General features: G+C 38.5%; 1 protein-coding gene across 9 annotated transcripts in view; it reads left to right on the top strand.

Moving 5' to 3' along the window:
• Positions 1 to 26,263, top strand: part of CARMIL1 (capping protein regulator and myosin 1 linker 1) — a 342,171-nt gene that overhangs the window by 226,248 nt on the left and 89,660 nt on the right. For all 9 annotated transcript variants that reach the window (XM_064363059.1, XM_064363058.1, XM_064363055.1 and 6 more), the window contains exons 18-24: positions 6,743 to 6,824; positions 7,581 to 7,680; positions 7,782 to 7,836; positions 12,706 to 12,878; positions 14,472 to 14,540; positions 17,363 to 17,456; positions 25,232 to 25,330. In XM_064363059.1, the coding sequence (XP_064219129.1) occupies positions 6,743 to 6,824; positions 7,581 to 7,680; positions 7,782 to 7,836; positions 12,706 to 12,878; positions 14,472 to 14,540; positions 17,363 to 17,456; positions 25,232 to 25,330 (672 nt within the window). The remainder of the gene's footprint in view (positions 1 to 6,742; positions 6,825 to 7,580; positions 7,681 to 7,781; positions 7,837 to 12,705; positions 12,879 to 14,471; positions 14,541 to 17,362; positions 17,457 to 25,231; positions 25,331 to 26,263) is intronic.

The following is a 26,263-nucleotide window of genomic DNA, read 5'->3' as shown; positions in this document are numbered from 1 at the left end:
AGAAAGAAGCTCTTACTATCATGGAAGTTTAAAATCATGGATATGTATATTTTCTTTCTACCTGTTCTCTGTTTAGCTACAAACCCTCTCCCCTCTTAGCTATACCATCAAAATCATAGCACCTTCAGCCCTTAACTTTCCCCGATGATCAGATAAATCTAGTCTTAAAATCCAAAAGGTGGTGAGAAATGAAATTTCTCCTGGATACCATTGTCATCTTGGGAGGTTACTTTTCTGAGGATGACTTACTCAGGATGAGGGGCTGGGAGACCCGGGACAAGTCAAGGTCCACAGCATCCTGCTGGCAGGTGTTGAGAGTCGTGCTGGCAGGTGTCGTCCCACAGTTTCTGATGTGGGCTCTGTAAGAGCTCAGAGCTTCCTGTGGGTGCCCCTCACACAAGTCCACCCCAGCCAGGGAAACAGGAACTATTGTGAGATACCTTGAAGTCTTCTGATATTTATATATAGGTGATTTACTTTAACATAAAACATCTACTGTATAGAATTTTTGATCCACAGTTATTTCTTCTCCTAGTAGGGAGAATAAATCCAGTGATTAATTTAAAAATCAGGTTAATATGAGTGTTGAAATCCAGTGATTAATTTAAAAATCAGGTTCGTATGAGTGTTGTAGAGGATAAATGAAGGTAAAAGATGGTGGTTGAGATTATTGGAAGGAGAGAGGAAAATAGCCTTAAAGTAGAAAGTGAAAGTGTCTGAATAGGGAGCTTAGGATAACTTAAGGAAATTATTTTTGATTTTGCTATATGCTGGTTTCTTTACTGTTCATTCTCACCTCTCCTAATGAGTTGCCTTGTAGTTCTTAGGGTATTCTTTATTCCCCTGAAATAGGCATTTCACACTCGTTAATTTGAATGAGAGAGGAGATTTATACTTCATACTATTAAATAAAAGTTCCCAGTAGGTATTTAGAACTTCTGGAGTTGCTTTCCTACAATACAAACATCATCGTTATTCAGAAAATTAAATCTAAAACATTGGTCTATATTCTTTTGAATCTGTGATAGCTAAGGTAATAAGCACTGAAATTAACCTTACATTTACAGATAACTTCTGTACTTATAGGAAGAAACTTCTGTGTTTCTTAAGGCATTTTGCATTAATTATATCATCACCTCTCTCTCTTTCCCTTGGTCTTTTAGTACTGAAAAGGAGTCTCTTTTGTATGTGAAAATGACTCAGAGTAGTTATGGGAGGCAGAAGAGTGGGCCAAGGGTGAGGACTTTGGAATCAAAAGGCCCCCTTTGAAACCTGGCTCAGTCACTTGGCTCATTAGGTGACTCACCTTCTTTCAGCCTTTGTTGCTCATCTACTGAATGGAGAGAATAGTTTTCAGGGCTAGTGTCTAGTACAACATGACTATGCCAGCCCAGCATACGTGAGCCATCATCTGGGGAGTAGAAGGTTTGCGATGGAAGAACTTTATTTGGAATGTCAGAATTGACAGCATAGGTCACTATTACCCTTCTGAAAATGTTTATTTTTAGAAGCTTTATAAATATTCAATCTTTACCAAAACATTTTTGGGAATTGCCTTCAAAGCTGTTTTACCTCTTTCAAGAAGAATTACTCTCCTCCGCTTATTGGTAAGACAAATTCTTCTTGAAACCTGATTTTGTGACACAAGACCGTATTATACTTCACGGCCAGATTAGCTTCAGAATAGCCTGTGGCTGATCCTTATTCATTCTCACAGGGTAAGGATTTAATATCAGTACAGATGTTCAGAGAAATGCCCTGTAGGTTAGTTCCAAAGAGCTTCAGAACCATTTATATGGCAGTTGCGATGTTGGCATTCATGAGTATTCTTCCCATGTATCCGTGTATCTGAAAGGAGGCAATGGATCTACACATGCTTTTTTTCTTTTTTTCTTGAGATGAGGTCTTGTTCTGTCACCCAGGTTGGAGTGCAGTGGTACAATCTTGGCTCACTGCAACCTGCATCTCCCAGGTTCAGCTATTCTCCTGCTTCAGCTTCCTGAGTAGCTGGGATGACAGGCATATGCCACTGGGTCCAGCTAATTTTTTTTATTATTAGCAGAGATGGGGTTTCAGCATGTTGGTCTTGAACTCCTGATCTCAAGTAATCTCTGCCTACCTTGGTCTCCCAAAGTGCTGGGATTACAGGTGTGAGCTGCCATATGCATTCTTGTCTGTTTTTTAAAATCTTAGAACTTCATAGTTATACATTAAGGGAAGAATTGGTAAATGCTGGGACTAAATTCTTCAAACTTAGTCTCCTTCCAAGTGAGAGACAAAAATCTCTAATACTTCAGAGATGATGCAAAGGCTAATTAATTATAGCTGTGGCCTTTGCTGCAGGCTTGGCTGTGGGAATTAATTTCTTTAAGTGAAAACTTTTCTGAAGATGCTCCTACAGTTTATTGCAATTGATGATGAATAGAAAAAAGAGCACCAAATACAGACATTTGTAATGAGTTTTGCAGCAATGAAATAGAAACTTTTGAGGCAGTTTTATTCCGTTTGATATTCATTCAACCAACCTTGAGGCGAGCATCATTGTAGTCCTCCTCACCTACCACTTCCCTGTCAGGCCGGGTATGGAATGCAGAATTGCCAATGTTTCACATGACAGGATGCATGTATGAAAGCAATGAATATCGGCACCTATTTCCACTTTGAAAATGACTGTGTTTGCCTGGGCACAGTGGCTCATGCCTGTCATCCCAGCACTTTGGGAGGCCAAGACAGGCAGACCACTTGAGATCAGGAGTTCAGGACCAGCCTGGCTAACATAGCAAGACCCGTCTCTACTAAAAATACAAAAAGCAGGCAGGCATGGTGGTGCACACCTGTAATCCCAGCTACTTGAAAGGCTGAGGCAGGAGAATCGCTTGAACCTGGAAGGTAGAGATTGCAGCGAGTCGAGATCACGCTATGGCACTCCAGCCTGGGAGACAGTGAGACTCTGTCTCAAACAAAAAAACAAAAAGAAAGAAAACGAGTGTGTTTATATACATCCTTCTTAGGTACTAGATTGTTACTTGGCATCAAATCCTGCTAGAATGTGGACATTATGAACTGGATGTTGTCCAGTGATTTCTTCTGTCCTTGGAGAAACCTACACTATTCAGTTTTATCTATGAAAATTTCCCAGGATAAAAATTAATTTAAAAAAATTACTATTGGAACCCCTATGAAAGAATAGTAGATAATTTGGGGGTCATTTTATATTTTTGCCATATCTTTTTAAATGAAAAATGATATAAAGGAAGGAAAGTAGATTATCAGAAGTTTCTTCTTGATTTTAATTTTCCTTCCTGTCCTTATCCCCATTATGAATATTTGAGTGTTAGATATAACTTTTTGCCTAGAATTATGAGTAAGATCAGAAATGTTCCACCTTCATTGAGAGGATACTAATCCCTTGAAAGAAATGTGATTTTATTTTTAACAGTTCAAAAAGTATTCAACATTTTATTCACATTTACTTCTTTGATCTTGCTTTCTTTTAAATAATGCTAGTGTGTGGGATCCAAATAAGGGTAATTTAAAAACCAGTTTTACATGCACACATGCAGACAGCCTCTAATTATGCAAATTCATTTAAAAGGATTTTCATTTACAGTAATGAAAAAGCTTTTACTGTTTTAGGAAAGCTTTAGCTTTGGGGGAATTTTAGACATTTAATAACCTGTGACTTCAACTGAATCTTCTTGGTAACTAAAGCTCAGTTATTTTCTTATCTAAATTTTTGTTTTGGGAGCAAATTTTAGAAGTATTTTTTTCTGGCTCTTTGCTTTTTTATATTGAGTACTGATAGAGACCTTAGCTGCTGCTTTATTCTTGCTGTGCTTACTGCTGATAACATTTTTTTGTTTTTTCTCCTTGGGCTTTCATTAGCTTGGCCATTGTGTAAGTACTTTATGAATTAATTAGAATATATTGATACATTTGATTATTTTTTAAGCATTAAAAAGTATGTTTTATGTGTATATACTACAAATATTACCAGTAAGGAGTATGTAAAATCTAATTAAATACTTAAATGTTACCTATATTTTCTTTTTTTTTTTTTTTTTTTGAGACGGAGTTTTCGCTCTTGATACCCAGGCTGGAGTGCAATGGCGCGATCTCGGCTCACCGCAACCTCTGCCTCCTGGGTTCAGGCAATTCTCCTGCCTCAGCCTCCTGAGTAGCTGGGATTACAGGCACGCGCCACCGTGCCCAGCTAATTTTTTGTATTAGTAGAGACGGGGTTTCACCATGTTGACCAGGATGGTCTCGATCTCTTGACCTCGTGATCCACCCGCCTCGGCCTCCCAAAGTGCTGGAATTACAGGCTTGAGCCACCGCGCCCGGCCTATTTTCTATTTCTATAAATGGAATATTTTTATGTTACAATGATACAACATGGAAATTTACTCAGCCGGGCGTGGTGGCTCACACCTGTAATCGCAACACTTTGGGAGGCCTAGGTGGGTGGATCACCTGAGGTTGGGAGTTCGAGACCAGCTTGGCCAACATGGAGAAATGCTGTCTCTACTAAAAATACAAAAATTAGGCGGGCATGGTGGCGCATGCCTGTAATCACAGCTACTCAGGAGGCTGAGGCAGGAGAATCACTGGAACCCGGGAGGTGGAGGTTGCAGTGACCCAAGATCATGCCATTGTACTCCAGCTTGGGCGACAGGAGCGATACTCTGTCTCAAAAAAAAAAAAAAAAAAAATTCTCAGCAAGTAAATCAATATCAGCAAATAAGAAATTGTAAAGACTTATGCATTTATGTTTATCTTCTGAAAAGCATGCTTTTTTCATGCTCTAAAAATCAAATTTTTTTTGAGAAGTGTTTGCTTAAGTGAGTTCTTAGTATATGTATACATTAACTTATTCAGATATAAACAAGCTATGACCTGGAGCTGTGCTTTTCAAAACTGTCTGTAGCAAATAAACTATTTTTTGGTTTGTTTTTAAAAATTCCAACCTATCATAAACCAATACATTTATAAAACATAGTAAGAATAAAATACAAGAAAGATTTAGGGAGATACATGCAAGCCCCCAATTTTTATGATTAGATGCAACAGACCTAAAATTTTTACTACTGAGGTTTCTAAAAATGTTTATACTCAATTTCTGTACTTACTAATTTTGAGTAACAAGGTGCTGGGGAAGACATAGAGGTGGCATCATGAGACAGGCTGTGTAGGGTGTTTAGGTAAGCTGGAGAGCTCCTGAGGAAACAAGCAGGGGTAGTGAAATGGGCCCGGCACACATTCCTGAAGTAGCTTCACACACAGGTTAGAAGCCCTTCAGCTGTGGGGTTGGTACTGTTTTTCCTGAAGTATGTAGACCAGTCTCTTGGAGAGGTCTGCCTCTCTGTAATACTCTACTTCAGAGCTCACCTTAGAGTAATCTGTCACTGTATAAAGTAGAAATGGCCAAGTGTGGTGGCACGTGCCTGTAATTCCAGCTACTTGGGAGGCTGAGGTGGGAGGATTGTTTGAACCTAGGAGTTCAAGACCAGCCTGAGCAACACAGTGAAACTCTGTCTCAAAAAAGTAGAAATGACTGAATGTAAACATACCAACTGAGATTCTCCCAAATAAAGAGCAGTCTCAAAGATCTGTGCAGAACTCCACTTACCACGCAAGAAGCCAGAGAATTTGGCAAGCTTTTATCCAAGGAACCAGCAAAATACTGCATCCAAAATAGGGAAATGAAGGTTCCTCTAATTCTTACACCAAAACTTAGACAGGTGGAAAATAGCACCTCATATTATAAGTTTATTGTCAAAATTCTTATTTTCCTACATGAGGAAAGGTTTTGCCATGTTCCTTGGTTCATAGTAGGTTTCCAATAAATGGTAGTTTTTTTTTCCTCATTAGATAGTAAGTTTACTGAGCATATGGGCCACAGCTGAGGAAATTTTGCATCCTTCACAACCCCTTACACAGAGTAAGAGTTCAACAGATATTTGCTGAATGGAAAATACAGAGATATTATGACTGCTATAAAATATGCTTTGGTTTCATAGGAAAAGATGAAAAGTACTGTATTGGGTTTTTCAGGTTATCTTTCTCTTTTAAGTAAAATAGCAAATGAGGTGAGAATAATCATTTGCACTTAGTTTTGCTCTAAAAGAATCATAATAATATTTTCTATTAATTCAACATTTTTTTCCCTCCGTGGCTCGAAGGTTTTGTACAACTGATTTTGCAATCATCTTTAGTTAGCTAATATCTGCCTTATTAGTGAGAACGCACACTCATTTCTGTAGAACAGGTAGGGATAGGTCCTTCCTGAAATGTTTGACAATCAAAGTAAGTCTTCATTGTCTCCTTTGGTGTGGTGGAGAGTTTTTCTATCTTGGGATCAGTAACAGTCAAATAAAACAGTAACTCTCATGTGTAAAGGAATTTATTAGATTTCCAAAAGTCAGAAATGAAGAAGTTCTTCTGGGTTGGTATGTATTGCTTTGCTAGTAGTAGCCCGGGTGGTGGTCATCTTGTTTCTCCATGTTTTTTCCTAATGGTTTTAGGATTTAACGTTGGATCACATGGTGTAGGAAACCGCAGCAATGGCTAGTGATAGGCTGTTTTCCCTTTGATATAATAGCTTCTTTGGAGTTGATAAGCTTTCACTTTCTCTGTGGTACTAAGCTTATTTTAAGACTGACTATCTTTCCTATTTTTATTTTTTTATTACACCTCCAGTAGAGTGAAGACTTTACTTTGTGTTTGGTTTGTGTTTCTCTAGCTGAGATCAGGAGGTGCTCAAGTATTAGAAGGTTGCATTGCTGAAATACACAACATCACCAGCTTAGACATCTCCGACAATGGTAAGTCAGGTATCAGAAAAGAAATGAAAATGAAATATTTTTTGAAGCAAGTTAATAAGGGGTAAATAATCTACCCAAATCCAGACAATACCTTAATAAAAATATTATTCTATTTCTTGACTAATAGGGCTTTTAAATTTAACAATAGGATTTATTTATAAAATAAATCTGTGCCACAGTCTTACTAAGTTGATTCCATGGGTAACTATGCAAAGCCTGTGCCATAAAACAACTCACTTATAAAAATATCACCAGTAGATGACAAAGTTCTGAGCCCAACTTTGTGCATCCTTGCTGATAATAATAAAATTGTACTCTTGTTTATATTCAGAAGTTTATTTCATGAGCTTCCTTTCTGCTGATTGTAGTATCATGTTAGTATGAACCTGTGAAATTTGCATAGACAACTTTAACTCCACTTACCCCCCAGTGAACAGTTTGTTGGAATCTTCTTTCACAGAGAGATGAAACTTACGGCCGTTATTCATTCCCATTTCCTGCTGACTTGGCTTAGCCCCTGATTGTATTAAGAGATTTAGATAAGTCTTTGTAGAGAATGAGTTTATCCCTGTGAAATAATAGGACATGAAAAGAGAGCAAAGAGTGCCTTTGAAAATAAAAGATTAGAATCCCAGGGCCCTCAGGAAGGTAAAGGAAGTCATCAAACTACATGTCACCTTTGCTTAATTGTGTTCCAGCTGAGAATTAATTTATACACATGTGTTTTGATTCTCTACTTACTCTGATTCTTTCCAGGTTTAGAATCTGACCTCTCTACCTTAATAGTCTGGCTCAGTAAAAACAGATCAATACAACACCTGGCGTTAGGCAAAAATTTTAATAATATGAAATCCAAGTAAGAGTTTTGAATTTTTTTATATGACAATGATGAAAATAACCAGCCTCCTGAAAGCTTTTGATTTGATTCCACTGTCCACATCTTTAAAATCTCTTTAGAAATCTGACACCTGTATTGGACAACTTAGTACAGATGATTCAAGATGAAGAATCAGTGAGTATTATGTTAAACATTTTGGACTAAAATCTTGTGTTTGTTGCCATTCTTACTGATTATTTCTACTGGATTAGTGCTGAAGTGCTTTCAGATAGTTTTATCAATGTGTATGTTTTCTATTATATTTTAAAAAATAGAATAAATATACTTTAGTAAAGTTACGGGAGGTATTCAAAAACTCACTTTTTTACTTCTTTAACTCACTGACAATTAAAGGAAGATTGTAACTAATAGGTAAAAAGAAGTATAAGTTGACTTCTCAGCCTGTCTTCTAATTGGCCTTGCTACTTCCTAACTTCAGCTAATAAACTAATCTTAGGCATGAATTTTTATAATCTAGTTGACTTTATGACCTTATATAATGCTGAGAAATATCCTATTGCTAATTTGAATTTCATCTAATAATTATGCAGAATTATAGGAGACAAGGAAATTTTCTTCCATCTTCAGTTGCTTCTTGAAGTCTAATAGCACTCTGTATTTTTAATCCCCTTTAGTGGCTTCTGACCAAGATTTAGTTCAGGGTAAAGAAGTTTAATTTCAAGTAGTATCTTATTTTGCTGCCCTTTAAAATGCATTAGGTGCAAAAAAAGTTATTTTACGGACAAAGTAAGAAGCACTGTACTGTGAATGCATTTAATTTAGAGCGGGTGTGTTACACCTTATACTTACTGATGCTCTTAAAATTTCATCCCTTTCTTCTCAAAGTCCTCTTTGGTCACCAGACTCAGCTTTTCCAGTTCCTAAAACTCACCTCAATTTGTATTCCTACTATGAAGAGTCACATTATTCATGTTTTGTAATAGCTGCTTTTGTAGGTCATGAGGGTGATTTTTATATGAATCACGTGGAGTATGTCACATTTTGAAAAAGTACCATTTTCTCTTCTCAATTTATACCAGGGAATAGCAAATTCGATTACAGCTGTAAGCTGACTTTTCTGTGAAAGCTAAGAGGCCAGGAGGGATGGACACTGGGCTTTTCCTCACCTCCCCTTGCCTCCACTCTTTGGCGTGACTCTGAGCTGATGGGCAGGAGAAAATTCTGTTCTCTTTTCTCTTCATTGTGAATGTAATTTTCAACCTGTGGGCTAGAAAATGAATCTCATTATTATTTAATGAATTCAGCACTTCTCCTTACCCTCATTTGCTAATAAACCCCACATTCTGTTGCTCTTATGCTGGGTTATTGAAATTAGGGGTATAATTAGAATGTAATTTAGACTTCTCAGAGTTTATGCTGTTTGCTTTACATATTAATTTGACTTTACATCACTCTGCCTTGTTTGAGTTTCTGATTTTCCAGTATTGGCCCAGTTTTAACAGATTAGGGAAACTAATATTACAGAATTATACTTACTATTCACCCCAAAATGTTTGTTTCTTAACACATATTTTAGGAAAACGTTTATTTTCATGAAAAGTATATAAATTTTATATTTTGCTTATTATGTGAGTTTCTTCAAACTGTATCTATAATTCTGGAAGTCTGTTACCTAAAGATGATGGTTAAAATATACCTAAAACCGTATTTGCAGATGATAAAGTTTGCTATGTGAATACGAATTCTGTCAACTTACAGATTTGAATAGGGTGTCTCTTGTAATGATATACAATGAAAAGCTTTTTATGTTCTTGCCATTGAAAAATAGATGGCTTTTTCAGAAAGCAATTACCTTCTATTTTTTCTACTTTTAAATGGTAATATGCAAAACAATTTGAAATGATTAGGAGATGAGTCTTGTGATGATAAAAATTTTACCAATACGTCGTACAATTGGGATCATTTTTTAAATTTATTTATGAGTTTTACACATGAAAAGGTAATCTCTTTGCTTTTTACATTCTGACCTTGTGTTTACAGAGCTTGTTCTTTGACTAGCCTATGGAATACCTTATTCACCCAGTATTGTACATTCTGTTCAGTTGAAAAACCTAGAAGCCGGTGGGTTCCAGTGTCACCTTTAGCTATAGACAGTGGTTTTCAGGCTGCTACACCCAGTGTCGTGAGAGAGTCATATAGAGAAGCTAAGATGACAGGGCGTTTTGTTCTGAAGTGTTACATATGAACTCATATTGTAACCAGTAGAACAGAATGTGTTTCTCCTGGGAGTGCCTGTAGCCAGGAGACAGATTCTCGGATTAAGCATGTTCAGCTATGAAAAAGAAATAGTAAGATTTCAAACAATAATGTTACACGGAAGTACAATAAATCAAGAACGGATGACCTTATAAATATGCATGCAATTCAGGCTGTTCTGTTCGCATTAATGACTCTGCCTATTATTTTTAAGTATTAACTGGGGTGTATTAGAATTTGAATATAGTCCTGGAATTGACGTTTGATGGGTTGGAGAGTTGGCAGTTTTCCAGTATTAGGAAGAAGCTATATCATTTTCGTAGTAATTGAATCGAGATTATTGAAATGATGAGACATGTGATTACATCTTTTTATTAAAGCATACTGTGTTTGTTTTTTATTTTAAACATTAAGTTTCCTGAGCCTGGAGTATTTTTAGTTGTCGTTTCCACTCACCTGTGTGAAAATTGAAGAAACCATGCTAAAGCCACTTGGGTCTAAATGTATGCAGACTTTTTTGGCCCAGGTTTTAATTGCCTTAGCACTTACCAGGCCATTAACTGTTATAAATTTGCTTCTGATTAATACAGCATTACCTTTTGATTTGACCATAAATGTATTAAGTTTGAAAGCCGTGGTAAATTTGGACGGTAAGGACACTAGTACACTTACTGTCTCTTGGTACCAACCATTTGCACAATGATGCCTTGTTGATGTCTGAGTCTTGAAACTATCAACACCCTTGTTCTGTCTCCTGTAGCCCTTTGGTAGATGAACCTCTCACAGGTGTTGCTTTGGAAATCAATGTTAAGTGGTTAAGTGGACACAGATAAACCCCAGGCTGTGTGTAGGGGCTGTCATTTAGACCACCCAGGCACACTTTGAGAGCTCCAATCCTCCGGTCCTTTGTGGAACTTGGTCGTAGATTAACCCAGAAGCCACCTCTATCACTACTTCCTGTAATATGGGGGCTACTTATGCCATAACCATATGATAATTTGTTCAGTGTGGCTAGGACAATATAGAGCACTCCACGCAATCCTGGAGATGACTAGATCTCCCAGGGAAGTCTGAATTCTGACATTTAGAGCCACATTGGTTCAGCCTGGTCTACCTGGAATTCTTACCCCACTTCAGTAAGTTATGACTTAAATCAAGGAATGCAGACTCAAATGCCCACAGGGCTAGGAAGGCAACGTAAACTAGGAAAGTGAATTTGGTGTAAATAGGAAGCTCTATTAATTTATTATTATTATTCTTTGGTCAGATACGGTGCAGAACAAACAAAACCTGCAGGCTGAGTGGCTTTCAGTATCTGGTTTAAATGGACAATGAGTGGGCTGATTTGGATTCACTGTACAGCTTATGGTCAAATAAAAAGGTCACACAAGGCCTGGCATGGTGGCTCACGCCTGTAATCCCAGCACTTCGGGAGACTGAGCTGGATGATCACTTGAGGTCAGGAGTTTGAGACCAGCCTGGCCAATACGGTGAAACCCGGTTTCTACTAAAGATACAAAAACTAGCTGGGAATGGTAGCCGATGCCTGTAATTCCAGCTACACGGGAGGCTGAGGCAAGAGAATTGCTTGAACCTAGGAGGCGGAGGTTGCATTGAGCCAAGATCACACCACTGCACTCCAGCCTGGGTGACAGAGCAAGACCTTGTGTCTTCCCCCCCGCAACAAAAGCCATACAGGTTTAACTTAAAAAAGGAATTATTTTCTGATTGATACTTAACAGATAAACTTAAGGCCAGGTGTGGTGACTCGTGCCTGTAATTCCAGCACTTTAGGAAGCCATGGTGAGAGGATTGCTTGAGCCTGGGAGCTCAAGACCAGGCTGGACAACATAGTGAGACCCTGTCTCCACAAAAAATATTTTAAAATGAGCTGAATGTGGTGTTGCACACTTGTAGTTCCAGCTACTTAGGAGGCTGAGGTAGGAGGATGGCTTGAGCCTAAGACGTCAAGGCTGCAGTGAGTGGTTATTGCCCCACTGCCCTTTAGTCTGTGCATTCTACACAAAGTGAGACCCTATCTCAAAAAAAACAACAACAAAAAAAACTAAAACTAAAAGAGTGATCAAGAAGATCTGGGATAAGCTAATTGGGAGATGTGGTATAGATTTAGAAGCATGAAATCTGGAACCAGTACCTCTGAATTAGAATCCTAGTTCAGGTGCTTGTTAACAGTGTAACCTTGGTTGAGTCCCTTAATTTTTCTGTTTGTTGGTTTGGGAAATGGGGTAATAGTAGCATCTAAGTCATGGGTCATGGGAAGATTAAGTGAATTAATACACATAAAAAGCTTAAATGGTGGTTAGACATAGTCATTCTTCAGTAATTGTCAGCTATTAGTCTGGCTGGCTTTTATCTTGCATTTATCCTCTATTAGTATTTTAAGGTGCTATTTCACCTTATGTAAAAATAAAATGGGTATAAAGGGTGATCATATTAAAGCTGAGAAATTTCTGTTATGTTTTTATTTATTTCATCCTATCCTCCACTTAAAGCTGGCATTTGTCAGCCTCCATGTCTTTCCCTGGCTTTGCTCAAAAGAAAAGTGATAGGTATTACGCATTAAAACACAAGTTCTCCATCTTTTACTCCAGCGGTCCATTTTGTGCCAGAACCTTCGGTTTCTATCTGTGAGTGTCTTTTAAGTAGCACTTCTAAAATCAGACATGTGCAGTGGGTCCGTCCCTGTCATTCTCCATGAAATGGGTCGTGGAGAGTGGGTGCTGCTTTGATGAGACTGCTGAGTGCCGTGTGTCATTTGCTCCACAGCCTCTGCAGTCCTTGTCCCTGGCTGACTCGAAACTCAAGACTGAGGTCACCATCATCATCAATGCCCTGGGAAGCAACACCTCCCTGACCAAAGTGGACATTAGTGGGAACGGAATGGGGGACATGGGAGCAAAGATGCTGGCCAAAGCCCTGCAGATCAACACCAAGCTCAGGTAGGCAGATCCCGCCCTCCCTGCACATGAGGGAGGCTTGTGGCAGTTTCTGAACTGCAGGCATTGCAGAGCTGCTGGGCCCAAGGGGACCTGAGCTTCCCTTGAGGCCAGCTGAGGAGAAGAGGTGACAGTGTCAAGACTTCTGTCAGAATAATGAGAGGGCGTTCCCAAGTTTAGACAAAGTGATTCCTTCAGTCTGTTGTCTTACAGTTCTGTTGCCAAGTAGAACCTGACTGAGAACTGTCACGATTTCCTATTTGACATCAGCATTGACAGCTGGCCAATGTATGGGTAAAGGCATTGAGAATTGTGCCACTGCACTCCAGACTGTGCATTCTGCACAAAGCGAGACCCTGTCTAAAAAAAAAAGTTAAAATTAAACGGTGATGATCAAAAATATCTGGGTTAAGGTAACAGGGAAATGTTTTGTAGGCAGCACTAAGTGAGCAGAGCCCATGCTTTGCTGTGAGCCCAAGGTCTTAACCCCCTTGCTCATCCCGGCCAATATAAAGACTTAAAAACAAGGGGCACAAAAGGTCCGCTGGTTCAAAACCAGGCTCACACTGGGTGCTAGCTGTTTATTCCATGTTTCCTAAGCGTGGCTTTTCTTAAGGACTAGCTCCACTGTCTCCCTGTTGCCATCCATCATTCAGACAGATTGGAGTTGCTACCTAGGTCAGCAGTCTGGTGCATGAAGAGTTAATTCACATTGCTCCTCAGGGGCTCTTTCATGATGTTTTTATATTGTCTGGCATAAAAGTTGAGTTTTCTGTCTAAACTGAAGCCAAAAGCCAAAATCTGCAGCAGTTTCTTTGAAGGTCAGTGTGTGTGTAAATAAGGTCATCGAGATCAGGAAGGGAAGGTGGTGAGAGTTGTGAGGCTGGGATCATCCAGACAGATAAAAGTTATTTTATGTGTCAGGGTGAATTGAAAAATCCTAAATACGTCCCAAGTATACACATTCTGAAGGTAAAATAATATTTTTCTCCCCAAATAGATTTTGTGTTTAAAAAGCAAACAATCTCCTGTTTATAGTAAGTGACATTTTGCCAGCAGAGTGAGGAAATTCCTGGATTACCAATTAAGCCATGTCAGGGAAATAATGAAAACGCAAGGAACTGTGACAGATTCACTGTAGTGTTTTAGAAACACTAGTGTTTTACTGTTTAGGGGGAAAAAAACTCTCAGTAGCTGAAATTCTTTATATTGGGCATGGAACTGGTTAGTATCTTTTGTAAATAGCTTCCACCTCAGACATAAATACCAGAATACTATTGGGAGAATATCAGAGAAATCAGAATTTAGAGTGTTCTGTCTAGTGAAAGTTAGATAACATGATAGTAAGTTAATTTATGTGCCATTGCTTTTAAGCAGTTTTTCCACGCTACTTGCCTGGTAAATGTGTTACGAATATGATATTGGGGGAGGTGCTTATCCTCGTTTGGTTAGAAATAAAGATGAACATTATTCCTTGCTCACTGAAATAAGTATCTAGACAGTCAGTGCTGTCTATGAGAGATTTATATTCAGTGTGAGAATCCTTTTCTCTATTCCCAAGTGTCTGATCACTTATGTGATTTGGTTTTCAAACAGGACAGTAATATGGGACAAGAACAACATCACTGCCCAAGGCTTTCAGGATATAGCTGTTGCCATGGAAAAGTAAGTTTGAATTAGGATTCCTTTCTAGGAAAATACCAAAAAGACCCCAGTGGTGCATGTGTTATCTGGGGGGTAATGGAAGCAACTGTTCATTGGGGAATCAGAAGATCTGGGTCTGAATTTAATCTACTGCTGACCAGCTATGGGTTCTTGGAAGACACCGAATTTCTCCTGGTGGGAGTTTCCTTGTGTATGAAATGAGGGCTCAGATGCCTGTTCTGCCAGAGACACCACACTGTCGTGACAATTAAATAAGATCACAGGAAAGGGGCCATGTGACACTTGCCTGTTTCCTTTCCCCTCTGTGGTTTCACAGTCTACACTGGGTCTTGTTCTTTTGCTTTGTGACACCTTTGAATTCGCTGCTAAGAAGGAACCTGAGGTCCAGAAAATAAAGGTGAAATTGATCAATGGTAAGCCCGGGGCCAAGTTGTCTCATTACTTTGAAAGGCTTTCTTCATTACTTCAGTAACTAAACCCTGCAAGTATTATTTATTGTTGAATTTATATTCCCAGGAAGCTAAATGAGAAAATAATAATGCTACACATAGTAGAAAGTAATACTAGGAATGTGGTTCTTTCTGGGCTTTTCCATCCTCATGTTATATTATAAAGGCAGAAATGGACAAAGCAGATGTATAGCATTAAAAATGAGAGTCTATAAAATGTGGGTGAAAAATTAGGGTCCGATAGTATAGAAGCTGTTTCCCTGGGAAAGAGGAGGAAATGCTCACTATTTTGTGTCTTTCCGGATTCCTCGTATATATACGTGAGGCCTCCCAGGAGGGCCTCTCATGCCTGGTATGGTGTTGTGGTACAACCCTAGACTGGGAATCAGGAGTCCTTCATTCAGTCTTCAGCTCTGTCACCCACAAGCTTGTGACCTTGATCAAGGCATTTTACCTCTGATTAATTCCTTTTTCATAAAGTGAGAGGATGAGGATAAATGATCTCTAAGTCCCTTCCGTTTCTAAATCCTGTTGCTCTGCTTTAGACAGGAGTTCAAAGTTACTGCTGCTAGAAAATCACAAAGACTCATCTCTCAGCCCCTTCTTTGTACTGACCCCAGGCCATCACCAAATAGGGGTAAGGCAGCTTAGACCATCGGTTTAGCACGTCCACTGCATGATTACAGAACCCCCTATGGTTACTCCTGTTGCACCGCAAACCCCAAATGGAGACATTTGTTTACACTGAGCTGCATCTGGATGCTAACAGCACAGTTGCCACCCTGATGTTATAGACTGCCAGCCCAGACTGGTGTTTGGAAGAAGCCAGGAGCGTGCACGACCAGTACTCAGCATTTCCAGATTGCCTGTTGGACTCCCTTGATCACAGTCAGTTATGTATGCTCTGCTCCAAGATGCCAGTGCTTCAAAATCACATTTGGTTTAAATAAACTGTGCTGGTCTGTAACACGATAAAAATTAGATGAGGGAAAGGAAAATTGTCAAGGCCGTGAAAAAGACATACTGTCTCTTAATTTCATTTGACTGGATTTTCTGAAAGCAAACAAAAACAATTTTGCTAAAATAAATCTAAGATAAAAGTTAAAGCTACAGAAATTCCAGGTTTCTCTTTGATTATTTTACATGAAGCCACCCTGTAAGTTGGGTCTGGGTGAATTTTTTTTTCCCATTAGATAATGCCCATCTAGACTGCTACTATTATTAAGAAGATGGTTTTCTTTATTATTTCTTCATTATTAGTACCTTATTTTAGGAGTTAGTTGGTAATTTATTATTCCGGTAGATCTTGTCACGTAAATATGCCTGAGAAGCACACTGTGAGTGCTGCTGATAATTAAGAGTCCTTAAACAAGGCAGCTGACCATGCAGTTTTAATGTGCCAGTTGCCACCAAGTAGCCCAAGGTGAAATTGATCTCTTCCTGAGCACCGTGTTGTAGAAATGGACAGATGCATTTTGGGATGGAGGACAGAAGTCATCTCTAATACTGGAGTTTGTGGTAGATGAACAGGTGTTAATGGCCATCTGAGCACATAGTAGTTTGCAGGTAGGTCAGGATCAAAGACCAGGAACTAGATTCAGAGTTCTATGTGTTTTCCTCACACAAAAATGGCTCTCTCCTGCATGTTTGTGTTTAGTAGGCCTGCCAGTAGCAATGGGATAATATACAGCAGTCAACAGTTGCTTCATTTGGTTTCTAGAGCCTGGTGGATGGCAGCTCTTGAACTCAAGCTGAAAGGACCTGCAGAGGTCAGAGTGTTTAGCCAGGCAGCAGACCCTTTCCCAGCAGCTTTAAAAGAGACCATCTCTCTTGTATATTGGACATCTTCGTTTACTGGAGCCCAGAAACTTTAGACTATTTTGTGGATGCTGATGGCTTGCTTTGCAAGGAAATGTTTTGTTTTTATTTCTGTTTTTTCCTCTACAAGTTTGGATCTGGTCACCACACATCAGCACTGTGAGGACCCAGGTACAGTCAGGTATATCGGTTACTAAAACCCATGTAGCAAGTTGACGTTGGACTTTCCTTAGGCTTTCTCTCAATTCATCTTTTCAATCCCAGTGTGAAAACTCTGTCCTTGATGGAATCCAAAACTAAAAACAAAACAACAAAATTGCATTCCTCCACGTTGTGTCAGTTTTTTAGGTGGTGTGAATTAATGAGGTTGCCTGAGGTATTGCACGTGTGGTTATCACAAAGGATAATCTGCAGTCTAGGGACCCAAATGGTCTGGTGGTTTGGAATTTTCTAAGCCTTTCTTGCAGCTATCCTTTTGGATTTTAAAAAAACAATGCTGAGTTAAGGTAATAGGAAGTTATTTTTAATAAGTACATTATTTTCTCCTTTTCCTAGGAACTACACGTTAAGATTTATGCCAATTCCTATGTATGATGCTTCTCAAGCCCTGAAAACAAACCCTGAAAAAACAGAAGAGGCTCTCCAAAAGGTACTAAAGAATCAGTAGCTTAATCACAAGAAATTCACATTTGAATTGTGGTCATGTTCCTGAATGTATAAACAGTACTTTGTTATTTTACTTTTTTTTCTTTCACATTGTTTTGTGTTCTTATGACTACAGCTGGCGTAATACATGACTGAGGGAGGAGAAAACTAAGGGACTAAAACTTGTCATGCAGTTTAGGTGGAATAAAATAACATCCTTACAACTTCAACATGCCAGAGCTTACGAATAGTTAACTTCCCGGATTGCTGTTGGAGGAAGTTGTGGAAGTGACTATCAGTTGACACAACTTCCCTCCCCTTCATTCTTAACAGATGGAACCCTCTCTTCTTTTTTCATCAAGAAATTTAGAGTATTATTGAGCTCTCACTTTACCATCCTTATCTATAAATGTAGGTAAATCCACACCCATTCCTGCCTCTGTACTGGCAAACTCCGAGGTATCTACCACTTCAAAGCCCAGCCATTCCCTGGTGCATTTGACCTTCTTGTTCTTCCCTGTGCTGGAAACCTCTGAATCATTCCCTGCCCTCCCGTATCTTCATCCTTCTCTTTCTCTGGCTACCTTTCTCTCCATTTGAGATGTGCTCAGATATTTCCCATCTGAAGAAGCCTGTTCTGCTCACACTGTTACTTGATGAATCTTTGAACTTTTCCTCCCCCTTTGTTCTTTCTCCTTGGTGATGTCATCGAAAAGACCACCAGGATGGCTAAATTTAGAAAGGATAGCTTTATCAATGATACTGGTTTGCAAACCGGGAAGAGACAGTCTCTGGTGTGTGCTCAATGTGCTCCCGTCTTAAGGGAAAGGCAGGTTGGATTTTATGCCTCACAAGGCCTGCATCACCCAATCCAGTTATACATATGCAGCAGGTGTAGGGGGAAGCTATACATGTTCATGAGGGGAGCAGAGTGCATGTGCAATGGATAAAAATGTAACATACCTCTCATATTCACTTTGGGGTGAAGTTTTAGCATTAAAATGAGGGTGACTGTGATTATGTTAAAAGGTGAACTATAGTACACAAAGACAGCTTGTGTGCAGCCTCTGTACACTGGCTGAAACTGGTTTAAGGTTTGCAGTTACTTATCAAAAAAGAGTTATACTGGTCCGAGTTGTAAATCAGAGTAGAAGGAGTGTGATAGCTCCTGTTGTTAGGGAGTTTCGAGCTGTAGGAATTTAGAAATTTCCCTTGCCACCTGGCCCTGAACCCTTACCCCCGGAGGTGACTTTGTTTCCTTAACCTTAGGGTCCATCTTGGTTGATGGAGTCTCAGATCACAGTGCTACCACCTTCCATCCAGTCTCCCAAAATTGACTTTTTTCTCTCATTTCTTCCGTAGCTAATCAATCACCAAGTCTGCCATCCTGTAGCATAAATCCCTTCACTAGCTTTCCTTCCCTCTGTTCCCATTACGGATACCTTTCTTCAAGGCTCATCATCTCTTACCAGGATCATTGTCACATTTGCCTCCTCTTGTCAGTTTTCCATGTTGCAGTAAAAAATAGCCATCCTATTTTGGGGTAAATCTGAGCAGACTAAAATTTTCACTCTATCCCCTCCTAGTAGCTTTCAGAACAAATAAAGCTGGGTCTCCTTAACACACCAGGAAATTCTGTCCAGGATCTGACTCCTGTTCACTTCCCACTTCATCTTTGGCCAACTCTTTGTTTTGGCCTGTCTCAGGGAACTCATTAAAAGTGCAAATTATTGAGCCTCAGAAACTGAGGTAGGACTTAGCATTTGTGTTTTCACAAGCTCTCATGGTGTTTATAAAGTTTTAAGAATCTCTGCTATATTCCAGACATCCTTTCTCTTTCCTGACTGCCATGCAGGTCTGTTGAGATTGAAATCCAGTGTCAGCTCAACCAGGAAAACCTCTCAGAGGCCCTTTCCTTCCCTAGGTGTGTGGTCTTGTTAGGATTTCCCATGCTCCTCTCTGTCATTGGCCTTGTGACATTGATTTAAGTTACCTGGCTACATGTTTTTTTTCTCCTAATAGACTATGAGTTATTTGAAGGCAAAGCTTATGTATTTTTTCATCTTGTTTATTCCCACAGCTAGCACAGTGCCCGGCATATATGATTGGATACTTCATTAATTGATTGATTGATTGATTGGTTGACACAGTCTCGCTCTGTTGCCCAAGCTAGAGTACAGTAGTGCAGTCATGGCTCACTGCAGCCTCAACCACCTTTCCTCAGGTGATCCTCCCATCTAAAGCAGGACTACAGGCATATGCCACTGTGCCCAGCTCATTTTTAAAATTTTTTATAGAGATGAGTTCTCACTATGTTGTCCAAGCTGGTCTCAAACTCCTGTGCTCAAGCAGTCCTCCTGCCTTGGCTGCCCAAAGTGTTGGGGTTGTAGGTGTGAGCCACCATGCCTGGTCACTTGAATACTTTTTAGGCATATATTGAATAGAAGAGAATACGATTAGAGATGAGGGAAGGAAAAGCTGTGGTATGGCAAAAGAAATCAAGATTTCAATTTAGAATATCTGACTTAAAATTAAACTCTTCCCATAACCTTCAATAAGTTATTCAATTTTTCTGAACTTCTTTTTTTCAACTATGTAAGTAGGAAAAATAAAACTATGTAATAACTATGTTTAGCTGACAATATATAATTCTTACTGGGTGTCTGGCACTATTTTAAATGTATCACATAAATTAATACATGTAATCTTTAAAAGAAATGATGCAGAAGGTTCTGTTATTGCAGATACGGAAAACAAAGAGCAGGAAGACTAATTTGTCTAAGGTGACCACGAGGATCCAGTGACACAGTATATGTAAAAAGGAGTTTGTGAAAAGCTACATAAAAATATTAGATGTCTTTATAGTTTCCAATAGGATACTAATCAGCTTTGAATAAAAGACATGTTTCTAGAGACACCAGGTTTCTGGTTTCAGATTTAATCTCTCAAGAACTTGAAAGTTATCAGTCCCATCCTTACAACAAAAAATCTGAACAAACAGAAAATCAATGACTTTTCTTAGATCTATCAAAGAACTGAAGCCACAAGGAAAACTATCACCCTGGAAACTGGAGAGTGGAGAGAAAGGAAAGTACAGAGAATCACAGTGAATCATAGCCAAGATCAGCTTGCCAGGAGCAGAAGCTAGTAGAATGATAACTTACAGGAGCACTTAAACAATAAGTGATGAATTGCTAGAGGCTTAGCATAGACTAGCTTAGAGCTAAAAACTCCCAGGGGTTCAGTTTTAGGGAAGTCCCCACCCTTTCATGGGTTTTACTTCCATGAGTCACACCAGGCTATCACAGTAAAGATTGGAGAAAAAAAAATTTTTTTTCTGGCTGGGGGAAGGGGAAAATAACCAGTTTGAAACACACCCAGAGCATTCTGTTCTAAATAACAAAGGTCTACCAGCCAGAGAAACTACTTTGGTGGGGTCTTATTTGAATAGGGGAAACACAATTAACCCAGCCCTCTCTAGCCTTTCTGTCTCACATAAGGGGTAGGGCTAAAAAGGATAAGAACTGTTTTTGAAGGCCATAGCCCAGGGACCAGGATTGCTTAAAAAAAAAAAGACTAATTATAATGATTATAAAATGCTTCTCCTTCCTAACACCTTATCACCAAGTTAAGTAAAATAACAGTGGATTACAACCCAGCAAACTGCAAGACACAGACTGTAATCAAAGAGTTTCTAGGGAAACCCCAAACAACAGGGGATACAAAACCAAGGACACTAGAGGACATCGAAACCTCTGGCATATACTGCTAAAACAAATATTCAACAGAGCCTAGCTCTTAGCCAGTTAATGTATAAAACCTCACACTAAAAGGCTACTGACTTTAGTTTGTATTACCAGATACATCATTTTCAGCTTTCAGCGAAAAATTGCAAAGCATGCTAAAAAGCAACAATAAAGCACAGTGTGAAAGAGACAAAACAAGCATCAGAATGAGACATATATGATACCAATTTTGGAATTATCAGAGCCTTTAAAATAACCATGATTAACTTGTTAAGGGTTCTAGTGGAAAAAACAGATAACAGTCAAGAACAGATGGGTAATGTAAGCAGGAGATGAAAGTTCTTAAGAAAAACTAAAAATACTAAAGATAAAAAACCTGTAACAGAAATGAAGAATGCCTTTGATGAGGTTATTGGTAGACTGGACATGGTTGAGGGAAGAATCTTTGAGCTCTAGGATTCTTCAATAGAAACTTCCCAAATTGAATTGCAAAAAGAAAAGAACAGACTATCCCAGAACTGTGGGGTAATTATAGAAGATGAAACTTGCAAATAATGGGAATACCAAAAGGAAAACACAGAAAGGAACAAAAGAAACATCTAAAGTAATAATGGCTGATAATTTTCTGAAATTCGAACAGACACTAAACCACAAATCCAGAAAGCTCAGAGAATACCAAGTAGAATAAATACCAAAAAAGCACACATAGGCATAGCATATTCAAAATGTGGAAAACCAAAGACAAAGAGAAAATCTTTAGAGAACTTAGACTAAAAAACACCTGTGTATTGAGAAACCAGGATAAGAATTACATCACTCTTTTTGTCAGAAACCATGTAAGCAAAAAGAGAAAGGAGTGAAATAAAGTGTTGATACAAAACACCCCCAGCGGCCTAGAATTCTATATCTAGGAAAATTATCCTTCAAAAGTCACGCAGAAATAAAGACTTTCTAGGATAAACAAAAACTGAGGAAATATATCACTAGTAGATCTGTCTTGCAAGAAATGTTAAAAGTTCTTCAGGGAGAAGGAAAATGATATAGATTAGAAATTGGATCTGCATAAAGAAAGAAAGAGCATCAGAGGGAATAAAAGAAGGTAACATTCTGTGTTTCTTAGTTGATATACTAGATGACTAGTTTTTAAAGTCATAATAATCACAGTATACTGGGTGAATGTGGTATAAAGGATAGAAAGGGAATTGACAATATTCTGTTACAAAGTACCTGCACTACTTATGAAGCGATATAGCGTTATTTGAAAATAGACTTGGATTATTTATAAATGCATATTGCAAACACTAAGACAAGTACTAAGAAGTTTTTTAAAAGGAGTATAATTGATAAACTAGGAGAGAAGAGAGATTTGACCATACAAAATGCTTAATTAAAACCAGAGACAGTGGAAAAAAAGGGAAGATAAAAGAAACAAAGACCAAACGTAATAAATAGAAAACAGTTACAAACATGATAGCTATGAATCCTCCCATATCAAGACACAATTGACAGGTCAGGAAATTGAAAGTAGGTACAGAAAATGAACACTCAGCACAAAGTATGCAAATATGTTAACTGTCACATTTGTGCTTTGTTAACAAAAAGTTGGTGACTTTAAAGCTTATATTTCCTTGTTTCTCTTCTCTCCCTTCCCCTCTCCTTCTCCTGTCCTTCTCCCTTCTTCTCTTCTCCTTTTCCTCTCATCTTCTTTTCCTCTCCTCTCCTTCTCTTCTGTTCTTTTTCTGAGACAGGGTCTCATCTGTCACCCAGGCCAGAGTGCAGTGGCACAGTCATGGTTCACTGTAGCCTCGCACTCCTGAGCTCAAGTGATCCTCCCACTTCAGCCTCCTGAGTGGCTAGAACTACAGGAGTGAGCCATCGTTCCTGGGGGAGTTTTAAATTTTTTTGTAGAGATGAGGTCTTGCTATGTTGTCCAGGCTGGTCTCAAATTCCTGGGCTCAAAGGATCCTCTTGCCTCAGCCTCCCAACGTGTTGGGATTCAAGCATGAGCCACACACCCAGCCTATAGGTTTTTCTTGTAAAACTTGCTGTGTTCTTATATATTCAAGTTTTTATTTTAACAGGTAGATTTTTATCTTCTGGGAAAAAATAGGACTATTTACTTTTACTCTATTGAATTAGAAAATATGGTGATTCAATACTCAATATATTAAAAAAAAAAAACCCACAAGATTCTTTACTAAAACATAGATTTTGTTTGTTTTTGCTTCTTGTGCTGCTGTTGTTTTCAGCAGTGAGACCAGAGATGTCTAACTAGCTCTGGATTATCTCCCGGCTTGCTCTCAGCTGTCTAGGGGAGCCCGGTAAACATGATAATGACCCCTTTGGTCCTTCAGGAGGCGGGTTTTCTGTCCTTAGTCTGAAATGGTGCGTGCAAGCAAAGTTTACCCTATTACTCTAAGATGCAAATAATTTCGGTGGTGGTATATACAGGCCTGATATTAAAATCACCTGAAAATTATTACAGTTTCTTCCTTTTGAGCTCGTTTTTAGAAACAAGCTTTAGAGTATTACGTTTCTTTAAAAAATTCCTTCCTGGCTTAAGTCTGTAAAGCACCACTGGTGCATCTGGGGAAATGTCTGGAAGGCATGAGCCATCCTTGGATGCACCGCCTGTGTGTGAGATGAGCCTTCTGAAAAACCAAACTTGTCTCGGATCCAGCTACATTCAGTGCTGCAGTGAGGCCAAGTATGTAATAACTAATAGAGCAAAAAGACTGGAAGCTGGGTGGTAGTGTGTGCCTGTCACATGTTTCAGGCAAGAATCTTTTCAGCAAAATATTCTGCACTGATAGTAATGTCACCTTGGAAAGAGATGACTTCTTGGGAAGCAACAAGAGAAAGTAATAGAATATAATATCAAGGCATTAATGTGTCACTTTAATGATGTTTCATTTCAGGTATCTTTTCGTTTTTATAATTTCTTCATTTATGTTTAATGGAAAGGTACATTTTGTTCTCCTTTATATTTTCAAGGGATGATAGTAATTATAGTCTGTATTTTAATAATTTCAAATTGATATTAAGTAGTAGTCATTTAAGCATATGGAAAATGAAAATTAAAATGTAATAATACTTAGAGCTTCACAGTTGTTAGAAGTTCTTAACCAGGGAACTGCTGTGACAAATTAAAAGCCAAATGGTTAAGTGATGTTATTAAAAAGAAACAAAAAGAACATATTAAAAAAAAAGATGACAAAATTTACCAACCTCAGAATATTCCTGAAAAAACATTTTTATAGGTATTCATCATTCTTAATACTTAACCTTGCATTTTTGTTAAATGTATATTTATTGCGTATTGTTATTCTTGAATGCTTTATTTTAATCTAGTTATCATTTGCACCTTTGAATTTTTCATAGGATATAATCTATGTTTAAAAATACAGAAATCCATTTTTTATTTGCTATAATTTTAATAATTCAGTCCTGTTTTTGAGAAGATATGGAAGTCTGATGGGTTAATGAAATTGGTATGTATCTTTGAGTTGTACCAGCCTGTATCCTTCAAATTTTGTAGCTCTTCTTTCTGTCTCTCTCTCTTTTTATGTTAAAATAAAGAATTTTTCTAAGTGCTGATACATTCTACAACTGGAATAAGGCTATAAGAGATTCAGAGAGCACCATCCTTATTCCTTGGGGATATTTATTTAACTTCTGAACTGTTGGGTGGTCATGCGAGAGAAGGATTGAGATTGTGTGCTGAAAGTGATGAAAAGTCACAAAGTGGGGTTTCTAACCCTACAGGCAATTAAAAACTTGCTTATCTTTTTCAGTTACTGAGTTACATGCAAATTACTCCAGTTACCTGCAAGTTGAATCTCTCACTAAAAACACAGTAGTCACAGTAAAAGCCAGTTTTCTCCATCCCGTGTGTTTTGTGGCGTCCAGGCACTGGCAGGCTGTGTGGATTTGCGCTTCGGTTTTTAAGTTCAACAACTGACTGTTTCACTTACACTTTATTCTCTGCTGCGTTGAAATGTGTTCTTGAGGGATACCTGTGCTTTATTTCCAGATAGAAAACTACCTGCTACGCAATCACGAGACTAGAAAATACCTTCAAGAGCAGGCCTACCGCCTGCAGCAGGGTATTGTCACCAGCACCACCCAGCAGGTAAGCCAGCCAGTGCCTGGGACTTCTCCTATTCTTAACTGACCTCTGAGAGCAAAGGACTTCTAGCATTTGAATCATTTCCAGTGGGACAGTAAGAACTATTTTCTGAAAATGACAACAAATCTAAGTAGAGTTTGAGGGAAGATGTTGAAGGAAGAAAAGGTAGGCTAATTCTTATGCTAAATATGCATGTTTATTGTCAATCAGCAGTTGCCAGTAAGGTGTATTTTAGGTTTCTATGCAAATATTAGGAACTTTTGATTATAATTGATGATAAAGTCTGAAAGTGATCGAATTTGCTGCTTTGGAGACATTCTGTACCTTTCTCTTTATTCCTTCACACCTCCATGGGTAGAACACAGATTCCCAGATTTTGTGTTCACAATGGCAGGTTTATTAAAAAAAAGGAAACAAATTTCAAGATTCTTTTGAATAATTAAAAGTTTGATGAATATTAACACTGCTAAAGAGAAACTGAGGTGTTTTTCTCTTTTACTGCATTCCTCTTCTCTACCCAGCTTTAGCGGGGAAACGGAATTATAATAATAAAAAAAGTGAAATATTTCTCTTCAAAAAATTAACTTAAAACCAAAATTCACAAGCTATTTGAGGAAAACAATTTGTGTGTCAAAGAGCAAGATGAACAAAGGAATTGAGCTCAGATAATGCAGAGGACAGCAGAGAACTTTAAAAAAATTGTCATTGTAAGTTCACTGGAACAGAGAATGATAGGTGAATAAAATCAGAAGAGGCGGCTATGAACAGGAGTAGTCAGAGGATAAGAAATAATGCTTAGCAATTAAAATTGTGATACTCTAATACAGAATTAAATAAACTGATAGGACACAAACTAAGGTTCTATTTTAACTCTCTCATCTGTGTAACTCCTGGATCTAACCATTCAGTCCCTGTTTCTTTCCAGAGTTCCTGTCT

This window comes from Aotus nancymaae, unplaced genomic scaffold (assembly GCF_030222135.1).
Source record: "Aotus nancymaae isolate 86718 unplaced genomic scaffold, 86718_ANA_hifiasm-v0.15.2.pri h1tg000051l, whole genome shotgun sequence".
Classification (NCBI taxonomy): domain Eukaryota; kingdom Metazoa; phylum Chordata; class Mammalia; order Primates; family Aotidae; genus Aotus; species Aotus nancymaae.
The sequence above is the reverse complement of the archived record's forward strand: the minus strand, read 5'-3'. Positions and strand labels throughout refer to the sequence as shown.